The sequence below is a fragment of the Gymnogyps californianus genome, chromosome 6 (assembly GCF_018139145.2).
Source record: "Gymnogyps californianus isolate 813 chromosome 6, ASM1813914v2, whole genome shotgun sequence".
Lineage (NCBI taxonomy): Eukaryota > Metazoa > Chordata > Aves > Accipitriformes > Cathartidae > Gymnogyps > Gymnogyps californianus.
This window is the reverse complement of record NC_059476.1, coordinates 38,784,849-38,797,204: the sequence shown is the minus strand read 5'-3', so window position 1 is coordinate 38,797,204 and position 12,356 is coordinate 38,784,849. Positions and strand designations below refer to the sequence as shown.

Genomic DNA, 12,356 nt, shown 5'->3' with positions numbered 1-12,356 from the left:
TTTTGTGCTCTGCTGCTGTTCTTAGTTACAAACAGGAGAAGTAGTTTGCTGTAGCACCCATTCATTGCAACCAGTTAGAGGCATAGAATTAACAGTATTCCCTTCTACTCTGTAATATTTTCTGTGTTTGAGAGGATTAGAAGATTTATTCCTACCACTGTCCTCAGCTTAGCTGTTTTCTCCATACGAGTTTATCCTGGCTGTATTGGGATAGTGTGGCATGTGTTGGAGCTCTTGATAGATGCTTTTATGCTGTGACATTCACCAGTGTTTGAAATAACTGATACTTCTGTTTGTGTCTCTTGCAGACAAAATTTTGGTTTTGTGTATTCTGATAAAAGATGCTGCACTGGTGTACACTGTAATTTGTAGTGTTGACTTTCTCTTTTGAAACTGAATCTGCACTGCTTTGAGTTATAGATCCTGTTTGTTAGCCTACGTACATCAAAGTCTTGCACCAGCATTTTCTATACCAGTGACTAAAAATACTGGTATAGACAAGGCCTTGAAGTAACCAGACCTGCATCATGCAGCTACATGGTGATAATCCATAAAACATGGGCAAAGCTGCTGGAACCAATTAACTTAAATTACAGGGAAATCTTTCCTGTTGACTGTGTAATGCCTTACATGCAGTTCTCTTGCACTTCTTGATCAGGTTTCAGCATGTTGTGCTTTGTAACTCTTCAGCTTTGTCCCTTGACAAAGCAAGGTTTTGGGCTTCTTGTGAAGAGCATCTTTGCTGCTTTGTATAGAGAATTCTTGTATTCAACTTCTCATTCTTTTGTGAATATGTAAAGTCATGAAGCAGTTTCTCTACATCTACTTACTCTAGAGAATTATCGCAAGTGTTCTGCAACGTTCGGTTCTGGACACTGGCAAGTCAGTCTGGCTCAGGGACATTCTGATTACCTCCTTGCACGATTTCAGAAGATGTAGGAAAGCTTGAAGCCTAAATCTTACAGCTTTCCAGATAATTTTGCTTTGAATATGAAGCTTAAACAGGATAATTAACAATATAAAGCTGCGGAGTTCTTTGCTTTTATCACAGCTTGATCTGAGCTTCTGTATCTAAGGGCTCAAACTGTTAACACTGTCAATTTCAATTTACAAAGTTTGATCATGTTACCATTTGTATTTTTAAACCCCATTAGCTTCAGTGCATTATTTCTTATGATTGGAAAAGATGGCTTGAATTTGCTCTATGATGATTTTGAAGTTTGGTCTGGCTTTGTTTCCTAGCTGCAGAAGCTCTCTGAATGTATCCATGAACATTGCTCTCATTTAGTGAAGCTGGTTGAAGAGAGCCTTTTCTTCATTATTAGGGAAATATTAATAACAGGAGTTGATAGTTCTAGGTCTCATCAAGGTATGAGTAAAAACATGGGTTTTTTTATCATGGACAAATTTCAGTGCCTTTAGCCTGAACAAATTGAAAGTGTATACCTGAGGAGCCTTCCCCAGTTCCTGCCAATTCTGAAGTCCACGTGTACATACGAAAGAAAACCAATTTGTGTGGTTTGGGTGTATGTAAAGATCTTGAGGAAAGCATCTAGCAAATGAGAGTGCTGTTACAGACTTTAACTCCAAAATTAAGTGCTTGCCTAGCAGTTCACATATGCATCAGGGAATGTTTGCATATATTTTAGAGACTTTCTGAAGAGTTTAAGCTACCTATTTTTCCTCTCATTGCCTTTAATTTAGTAGTCAGCAATGACCGCTATAAAATGTGTGATTTTTAGGCTTTGAGTTCTCTGTTTTGGCTAACAGTCTCGTGTAGCTGGCTTTTTTTTTAGTATGTGTACAAGACAATCTTCTCTTGTTGGGTTAGATCTTGAGTTGCAAAATAAGAGTAGACAGTGGCTGTAACAGCTCTGCTGCTGGTAATGGCTGTTACAACTCTTGTGACTCCTGGAAACTTGAGACTTGTTGACTCCCTTCCTGTACTGGCAATGACTTGGCTTTGCATAGGTTACTGGTTCTCTGTATCATTCCTTTAGTGAAATTTGAATCCTCCAATTAAAAAGGAAACTGCACTTTTAAAGGGTTTTGCTATTGCCTTTATTAGTCAAAGTCTAGCCTGGAGTGTTGTTTCTGGACCAGCATACAATTTCACCAACAGAAAAAAGTTAACACTAGTTGGCAACCTGAGCTATTTCAGTATATGACAGAACTGTCTCTTTTGTTTTAAATCGCAAGGATTGTGAGGAGTGACTTCGGAGCAAGTACTAACATTACTACTCTCTTAACTAGCTGAAGATATGTTGCAGTGCCTTTCTTTGAATTCAGGGCCAAGAATGGACCTGTAAGAAGTGTGCCTGAATTTAGGTGCCAGGTCCATGGTAAATTGAGTCCCTTGAAGAGAGTAGTGCGTGAGTTGAAATGTTTACTGGATGTCATAAATGGATAAATATATCACAGCAGTTGAGAAGTGCAGAGTTTTAACCCTTCAAATTGTATGTAAGGTCTGATCACACTACGTACACAAATTCTACACTCGAGTTAAACTTAGTTCCAATTTAAACCTTGCTTTTGGAAGTAGTTGTCTTGACTAATGATTTTTGAGTAGAAATGTTTCCACTGTTGTTCCTTAAGCTAAACTGAAGGAGATATTTGCAGACCTGCTTATGTCTATTGTTGACTTAAATGTGTATGTTTTGAGTAATTACTTGAGTGACTTATTGCAGCACAGTTCCTATCAGCTTAGAATGTTTGTTACTAGTACAGTAAAATTTCAGACATCAAAAGTAGTATATTGAATTAAAAAGGGAAAATGAGCCAACATTAATGCCAGGCTTGTTTTGCATTTGATATGGTGATGATAAATCAGATGAAAAGCTGAGCTGGTTTTGTGTAATTAAATAATAATTTTAAATTATTTGGGACTGTGTGGACTTCCGTAAGAGAAATAAATCAGTTGACCTGAAAAAGCTTCTCTGAATGCTTCTTTTAAATGTCAGCTTTCTTGGGAGTTTTTAAGTAGTCATTTTGAAAAAAGCATGCAGGGAATTAAATCAAGATATGTTAAATAAGGTGTAGAGCTAATATTTTTCCTTTATTTTCTAGTTTACTTAGGAACTTTTATGTTATGTTCGTATATCATCTCTAGGCAGACTGCAAGCATTTTATAAGCTAGTTTAACTCAGCTAGTGTACATAGATTAGGCCAATACAAGACGCTTTTGTAAAATCAAAAGCTAAAGGAACAGTCAGATTAGCACATAAATTTCTAAATTAAGCAGTGAGTTTACAGACAAATCAAGAAACCCTTCATTTTCTTCATTTTTTTGTGTCTACTTCAGTATATCCAGCTTATTATGAACTTGGCTATAACTCTTCAATACTTTCTGATATTAATTTGTAGCACAGTGTTGTCTTTAGCTGCAGACCTGTGTGGCAAAATACCCCTTTCAGTATCAATGGGCATTTAAAGTGTTGATTTCTTTAAAAATACCACAGGTCTATTTAATAAAAATCTGTTTGTGTTCTCACTTTTGACGTGATGCTGCTGAGTGGTGTGTATTTTCATGCAGATGTCTTTCAAATACTTGTGTGTTTCTTACAGGAACTAAGTGATCTGCAGCGAGACCCACCGGCCCACTGTTCTGCCGGACCTGTTGGAGATGACTGTAAGCTCTTCGTAGTACATTGTTGCAGTTGACCTTTTTTCAGTTATGAAAAAGCTTGGAAAATCTCTAATTGTTCTATCTTTTTGACTTTCAGTGTTTCATTGGCAAGCAACAATTATGGGACCTGTAAGTATATAATTCATGTCCCTTAGAAAGTAGACCTTGTTTCCCTTCTTGCTACGGAAGGATTCATTTGGGTTTCTGTAAACATGGCAGTCAAATTCAGCTGTGCTGTGTATAGATTAAAGGTTTAGGGTGGGATTGTTGTTCTTAGTAGTCTGGTACTAGTTTCTTCCTGTAACTGTTCAAAAATCCATCCTCTTCATGAAGTTAGGGGTGCTTAATCAGTCGACTGCAATGTTTGAATTGGTGATGTGGGCTGTAAAGTGAAAAGTTTGCTTTTCAGAAATGATCATTTCAATTCGGGAAGATTCATCCATCTGAAAGGAGGAAGAGTGGGTGTAATCCAATGTTAAAGTTGGCAACTGTAAACAAGAGTGGAGTTGCACAGGGTGATTTTGGGGCTTTTAGATAGAGCTTATTTGATGGCTGTGATGTGGCTTTGGCAAAAACAGATGGCTTTTGCAAACTGTAGACCAGCAATTGTGGCTACTCTTGGTTTCTGTGTGAGAAAGGCCTGCTTTCCTTGGCTTGAGGGAGATCTCTAAAGACCCTATTTATGACTCTTGTCAAGGAAATGACATAAGAAAGGAAAATAAAGGACAATCTTAAGAACAGAAAGTTTTAAAGGAAAACTGAAAAGGGTTTTAGCAAAAAGACTAAAGAACAACATGACCTGAGGGAAGGGGTATTTATTAATATCATGGTAAGGAGTTTGTATTCCTAGTGTTTTTGTTTTGGACTTACTAATTTGGAAAGAAGAGTCTCTGGTTCAGATGGTGAGCTGAATCACTGTGCGAGTTGAAATTTTGAGACAATACTTAATCCATTAAGATGCAGCATCACATGGTGGAGAAAAGTGGAATTGTGTCTGCTTTGAGACTATTTCTGCATTTTCAGCACAGCTGCTCTGAAGCAGTGAAAGATCAGTTACTATTTTGCCAGTGGTATGCTGGAGTCTGTTGTCCAGCTTGTCAATGGCCTAGCAGCAACTGAAGTGATTGTGGCAAGTTTTTCTGTAGGATACTAATGCTTTTGCCGTTTTTCTTTAACAACTGTGTTCTTTCACATACGAAGTCATTCTGAGCCTTGCCCTTCTGCGCTGCTTAAAGGTGAATGGCAAAACAGCAAAGAAGTTAAGAGTTAACAAAAGCTTATGTGCTGATTGCCACCAATAATGTCTCTGTCCTGAATGACTCTGATGACCTGAGTAAGGGAAATACTAGCACATAAATCCCGACTTAAATTCCATTTTTTCTTCCAGCTTGCAATTCACCTTTCATATTCTGTAGTGGAAAATACTCTTTTCTTTGCTTCAGGTTCCTCAGATTTCTCTAGTTAAGGATGAGAATGAGCATCTCTTGCCAACCTTTCTCAGCCATATCTGCTGAGATACAAGAAAAGAACACCATCGGGATATTAATCCTTTATCTTGATAACATAAGGAAATAGGGATGCACATCCTGTATGTTTCCCGATGGCCTGAGGGAAGCATAGGACTAAAGCTTACCTTCAGAATTCACTTCCTATGTGTGGAAGTAGGGTAGCCTCTTCTCCTGTCTATGGGCATCATCAATTTGTTTATATACCTTACTCATAAAACATAGTGTGACTTCACTTTGCCTTCTCTCTGACACTGAACTTGTCTCATCTTCAGCTTATTTTAACTTTGACAAATCCATTTAGTATGCATGCAAGCAGTCCTTTCAGACGTAATTGGCAGTACAGCGGCAATCTCTTCTGATGTTACCTAATGCTGACTTCTTAGCAATACTATATATAACCTGCCTTACATTGCAACACTGTCTGCATTTTGAGTGTGTAAGATGACATGTCTTAGTGGACCATTTGTGACTTTACCTCTTATATTCATCTCTAAAACCGTGATTTTTGCTCATTTCCAAGGTAAACATTTTATTTAAAAAAGTCTGCCTTTGCTTCCATAAGAAAACCCAAAAACTCGATCTTCTGCAGCTTTGCTGAGATTGAGTTCCTATGTTGCTGTTTTAAACTTACCAAGTAATGACAAAGGGTTTCTTCTTCCCTTCATCAGAAGTGGCAGCACTGCTCTCTATCATTTAGCATTGAGACTTTTCCCCTCACTTTTCTCATTAATAAAAATGAAAGATTTCCTCAACAGATGACTGCAACAAAGTTATTTCTATCTATTAACTGTGTGCAACCTGGACGTAAACCTGTGCACATGTTCTCTAACAAAATGCATGTTCACAGATTTGTACAGGTCACAAAGATGTTGTGTGTTTTAAAACTCCCTGATGTCATCATGATCAACTGAATTATGTTGGAAAATCCTACTCTTTGCATCTGCAAAGAGAAAGCGCTTCTTAAGGTAAGTATATTTGTAGCTTAAGGCTGGAGGAGGATCAGAGCAGCTGTGGTGTTGCACGGAGACAGGATTTGGAAGACCTGCTCTGAGTTTTGTATTCCCCTTGGTGCGGTGGAGCTGACGGATCAGCAGTTTTGTAACTCCACCAGTCAAACACTGCTCCCTCCCTTTCTCTCCCCAAAAAGGGCAGCACTCAGTAGCCATGTTGCGCTACTGCAGTAGTAGCCATGGTTGGCTCTACTGTAGCTCTGCAGGCCAGTGGGAGGGTTCAGTTACCTCTGTGCCTTCCCAGTACACAGCCCATAGTGTGGGCTGTGTACTGGGGAAAAAATGGATTTTCTAAGATACTCACAGCTTTGGGAGGTTATCTACGTTCAGAAGGGAAGCTCCAAAATAACTGAAATACATTGATGTGTTTTGTTTGTTTTGTTTTTTTCCCCAGCCTGATAGTGCATATCAAGGGGGAGTATTTTTTCTCACAGTACACTTTCCAACAGACTATCCTTTCAAACCACCAAAGGTAAGTCCTTTCTTTCAAAACTTGTGCGGTTTTTTTTTGGTCAAAGCTTTGTTTCTGTGTCTTAGTTCTTTGAGGCTTAATTTTGGAAGTTAAAACCAGAAAGGCCAGCAATAGGATACATGTTCATAGTGGATGAACAGATAAGACTGTACAATAAATTGTGTTGGCAGATCTAGTGTGACTGGAACTGAAGGGACAATGTTAAGGATTCCAAATGTAATAAACATAATTTCATGTTACTTGTTTTTTATTTATTTTTTTATTCCAGATTGCTTTTACAACAAAAATATACCACCCAAACATAAACAGTAATGGGAGTATTTGTCTTGATATCCTGAGATCGCAGTGGTCACCAGCTCTGACTGTATCTAAAGGTAAACTCACAGATTTGCTAATGTATTTATGATGTTGCATGGTGCTTTTTTGTGTATTACTGCACTGTCTAAGGGTGGCAGTGGGAACTCATTTGTCCTACACATTACAGAAGTGGCAAATTCAATTGGAATTCTTGTTATGGTCCAAGATCTTGCACAGTTTATTTGGAGTGTCACATTACATAAAATATTACGTGCAAGGCAAAGAAATGTTCTAAAACAAGCTGGGTAAGGTAATAAATGTCCAATTAGCCTGAAATGCAACTTCTGTATTATAGCTGACTGTGCATGCAGAACTGAGGAGAAACTGGTGAGCAGAGCTTCAAAATCAAATTAATTTGGATGTAAATGGAAAACCCTGATACTGACGTGTGTGGGCTTACCTGATTGCTTATTGATGGCTCTTTGGGTTGCCTGAGCATCCTTGTGTGGGCTAAGGTCTTAATTACACTTTCTTTTAAAATGAGATAAATTGTTCTGGTTTGCATTCCTCTGTAAGATGAATATTTTAAAATGTAGCTGCTTTCAAAGTCATCAGTAAAAGATTTATTAAAATATTCTAGTCCTGTAGTTAAACTTTCTCAAGTTGAACACTAGATCTGTGGAACATTGAGGTTACAGTTAAGTAGCTCTCTTGTTGTAGGCATTTTGTGTCACTTCAAAAACTGCTTAAAATGTGGGTGCTATCATTGTTTTTTCTCACCCATCTTCAAAATGCTTAGCCACACTCTTAGTCATATTACAGAAACTTCTCATGTGACTCAAAAGGTTAAACAGTATCACATCTTGCTTGTGTGCTTGATGGCTCTCTAAACCATGTGTCTTTTTTTAGAACAGTGTCACTGCATTTGGTGTACAAGCAAAGAAAAAATTGTTAGTCTTTGTCCAATGGAAATTGCTCTATGCAAGTGCAATTGCTATACCTCCTTGGAAAAGCAACTTCTGCTCGTGCACGGCGATGCTGTGCAGTAATCTCACAAGCTAAATAAAATCTAAGTTTAATACTGTTTCCTGAATTAGTGGCTGAAGACATGAATTACTCTTGTGTGTAGTTGGTAGCAACTTTCCACAGAAATTGGTTGTTTTATTGCTGAGCAAAAATTGTCTTGTTTCTAGTTATTCAGAAGGTATTTAGCAAATGAAAGTTGGCACTTATATCATGTTTAACAGTTGGCATTTACAACTGAAAACTCTTTAAGTTTTTAGATGTTCAGCACTTTTCTGTGTCTTGTTGAGTGTTTCTTCAGTTATAAAGCGGAGCAGTCTGCTGGTCTTATGTATTTCATAAACTGGAAATTACCTCAGTGGCTCATGGAAGTTTCTCCTTTATAGTTCTTGTTTTACTGAATCAAAGGATTACAACATACTGATAGCACCTCTGATCAGTGTGACCAAGTATTCTAACCCGATTTTCTAATTTTACTGGCGTATTTGGCACTTAATAAAATGAAATGTGTCAGTATGAAGTGGTTGAACATGCTACAGCTGAAAATAGGTGTTAGTCTGGGCTCTTTGGTAACAAGGAAAAGCAAGATAAAAAAATCCTATTCTACAGCAGATTCTTATGGTAGCATCAAATTCCCTTGCACAACAAATTTAGAATTCTTTAACTGTGTAGTCTTGTATTCATATTAGTTCTGAGTATAAAAATAGAAATTTCCTGAAAAGTATGGACTGAAAATGTTAGAAAAAGCAAACATCCTTGGTTCAATACCAGGAAATGAATATGGAATTATAAGTGAATACCTGCATATAATGCTGATGAATTTTCCCAAAATGGAAGTCACACTTATATCAAATTAAGTGAAGTGTTCATATGAAGGAGAGAAGAACTGTCAGCACAGAAGTGGAGAAGGATATGCACAAATAGACTATTGCATGGCAGTGTAATATTAACTATATTATGTTAAATAATTGTATATGGAAGGGCTTAGTTTGATCAAACATTTATATGTAAGTATGTAGTCTGTAGGTTTTTTTAATGTTCATAGGTTAAAACACGGGAGATGATTACAAAAGGTACAGGTCCATGGGTTGCAAGTTCTCTGGGCTAGTATCAGGTGTTGTTTACTTAGGACCTAGAAAAATGATGCTTTATAAACACTTCTGAGCAGAACTGCTATATGAAAGCTTAATACTAATATGCAGTCTCTTTCCAATCTCCCTTCTACCACCCTCCTTCAGTGTACTGGAATATATTAAAGGATTATAGAAATAAAGCAAACTAACTTGTTTAATCTAGTGTCTCTTTTATTTAGTTTTATTGTCCATATGCTCCTTACTTTGTGATCCTAATCCAGATGATCCTTTAGTACCGGATATTGCACAGATCTACAAGTCAGACAAGGAAAAGTGAGTATAACATATACATAATTGTGTGTGTGGTACTTGCAGATGGTTATCTGCTATGCACCTTCTATCCTAACTTCTGAAGATACTCTTTTCATAGATTTCTACAGGATTAGATTTTTAAATCTTGAAAATACCCATCAGTGGAATGGCAAGCACAAAACTGTAGGCATACACAACTGTTGGGGACTTATTCTTTTTTTTTTTTGTACTTAGTTGCATAAAACCTTCACCCTTTTGTGTTTCGTCTTTATATTCATTGCATGAAAAATAATTTCCAAAATGCAAGTTATTTGTTGCTACTGTGATCCTCTGGTTTTAAAACCTGTGCCTTTAGTAAGATGTTAGGTATAAACAACAAATGTATGTTTTTGACACCATTTTATAAATGTAGGATAGACTAATATTCAGCTCTTTTTAGTGCTAAGAACCATTGTCACATTGCAATTTGCAGCATCTTACAGAGAAAGAACTTTTTTTTTTTTTTTTTTTTTTACTTTCTGGAACAACTGTAGAACTTGCAGGAAGTTTCTGATCTTGAGAAGGTAACATGGACAGCATATAACTGAAGTATTACATGCTTCTGGACCAAACCTGATTTTGATTTGAGAAGTTTTAACTCTAAAAGTACTATACTGACTGAACATCTGTTCTGGGGTCTTTTACTTATAGTGCGGAACCACCTGGATTTCCCAAAGTTCAGTTTTAAGGCTTGCTGACTTCTTGTTGTACATCACTCCTAAGGAGGGTTTTGACACGCTGTTTTATAACTACATACGTAGCTGAACCCTCACAATATCAGCTAACAGGATTTAGAGGTCACTAGCAAGCCCCGTGCTCTGACATAGTGGTGTTTCTTTCCAGAGCACTACCTCTCTAGAGTGATTCCTTTGAGCACTCAAACTTCGAATAGTGGCATCTGTGGATGTCTAAGCAAAGTGATGCATTGATTTCTTAAGAGTTTGTTGTAGTTGTGGGTGGCAGGAAGCTCGGGCCCTTTATTCCACAGATTAGACGGCATGATTTCCAAGGGGTTCCATGGAGGAAATAATACCTGTGTGAGCTTTTTCCATCTTTGTTGCTTTCTGCTGATATATCAGCTACATTCTTCTCTTGGTCTTACAAACTTTGAAAACTTTATGCATGGGAAAGGTTACAGAATCAGTGATCCAGGAAGGAAATACTATTTTGCTTACCACCGGGAGATTTTGTTGAACTCTGCTGCTATAGGTATTTTGAGCACAATCCAGGATGTAGGCTACAGTCTATCAGCATGGCCTGAACTGTCTTCTCTGACAGGGTTTTAGCACCTGTGGATTTTCTAGGTGTGTGGGGGATTAAGACAGACTGAAACACAAGATCAATTTAGGATAGTAACAAGGAGTAGGAGTCTCTAAGGTTTTCCAAATACATCCAGTCCTAATTTGCCAAGAATGGAGTAACCTTCCCCAAAATGAATCTGCCACAAATTTTCTGGTGGCCTTGACAATAAATTAAATAGTCATAGCCATGCAGCACGTTCATAGACAGCCTAACCACCACTGTTTGTCAGACTTCTTCAAGCTGTGGCAAAGGTTATGGATTTAGTTTGGGGCAGGCTTTTTATCCTTGGTACTTAAGCTGCTTTTTGGTAACCTTGCTGTTAACTATTTTAATTGTTAGGTTCTTTGCTTCAGATTCTGTGGAGTGTTTGTGATATCCAGAAGAATTTTTGACTTTCTGGTTAACTGACTGAGAAATTGCTTGGTACCTATTTTTTAGTACTGAGCCGTTGAAGACTTTTTGCAATGCGTGCTAATGGCCTGTGGTTCATCACCTATCACAGGTCCATGAAGATTTGAGTATTGCTTTTACCGTGAGGACTGGATAGAGAAGGAGTGATGTAGAAGTTACATGGAAGTCTATGGTCTAGTATTTCTGTCCCTAGAGTAAGAATTAATAAAATGGCCTTTTTCTGACAGTTTAATGTTTGATACAATCAAGTCACGTAATGCACTTCTGAAGTGCTTGGACTCTGTAGCTTGTACTGCAAAGCAGATAGTGTCCAAGTTGAGGATGTTGTGCCTCTGTTTCTCCCCATTTCTGTCTCAGCTTTTTTCCACCCACTTATTTAATAGTGATTTCAGCTATTGTGCCTCCTGTTTGTGAAGGAAGTGAACAAGGGGTATTTCTCTATCTCCAAAACTCGAAACTTAACCATTGCTAGAGAAAGTGAGAGAACGTATAGTCTTGACTATAGCTTTATCTTCTTATGCTGATCACCTATTATATTTTTTTTAATCTCATCTTGGATTTAGGAAATGAAAGATATGGCTGGTTACCCCTGAGCATTTATCTATGGGTATTTTAGTATAAGTAAAAATCCGAAGACTTGTATGGTAGCATATTCTTAAGAAGAAAACCAATTAGTACATGAGTTGCTATACTGATCTTAAGAAATGGATTTAAAAACTTGTCAGTGTTTTCTCTGGAGGACCCAGAAGAAAGTGGATCTAGTCTGAAGAGTGGAATGTAACAAATGTAAGGACCAGAGGGGAAGTTACCTTACCCTTACCCTCTCTAAGGACATTTACCTTTGGGAGTGCTCATCAGCTTCCTACCAGAAGGAAAAGACCCAAGACTTAAAATCTAGTCAAAAATGCTTTTCAGAAATTTTTCATTTCAGGTTCTGAAATGCAGATAGCAGTGCAGAATGGAGAATTTAAAATTAAAAAAAAAAAAAAAAATCACTGTGCCTTCTATCCCCACCCTTTCCAAAACCAGTTAATTATACTGAATTTTATGCAACTAAAATGTGTGAACTTTGTCAGACTGTTAATAGCATACGCATTTAGGAATAATTGACAATGAATTCCTGTTAAGGTACAAATAAGGGAACCAGTTGTGAAATGCAAATTAAGTATGCACAATGATACGCATTTTAATACAAGCCTGTGAGATTGGTTTTGAGTCTAAATACCTTTGATAGGTAACCTTAGAAACTGAATGTACAGTGGGTATATATTTCTTGGCTTTTAG

General features: G+C 37.4%; 1 protein-coding gene across 4 annotated transcripts in view; it reads left to right on the top strand.

The window, feature by feature from the left end:
- The window catches only part of UBE2D1 (ubiquitin conjugating enzyme E2 D1), a 197,364-nt gene that overhangs the window by 182,079 nt on the left and 2,929 nt on the right, over positions 1 to 12,356 (top strand). The window contains exons 2-6 of one of the 4 annotated variants that reach the window (XM_050898830.1): positions 3,565 to 3,628; positions 3,723 to 3,754; positions 6,538 to 6,615; positions 6,884 to 6,989; positions 9,248 to 9,341. In XM_050898830.1, the coding sequence (XP_050754787.1) occupies positions 3,565 to 3,628; positions 3,723 to 3,754; positions 6,538 to 6,615; positions 6,884 to 6,989; positions 9,248 to 9,341 (374 nt within the window). Of the gene's footprint in view, positions 1 to 3,564; positions 3,629 to 3,722; positions 3,755 to 5,980; positions 6,099 to 6,537; positions 6,616 to 6,883; positions 6,990 to 7,267; positions 8,134 to 9,247; positions 9,342 to 12,356 lie in introns of those variants that run through there. The other 3 variants (XM_050898832.1, XM_050898831.1, XM_050898833.1) reach the window with 3 other exon arrangements.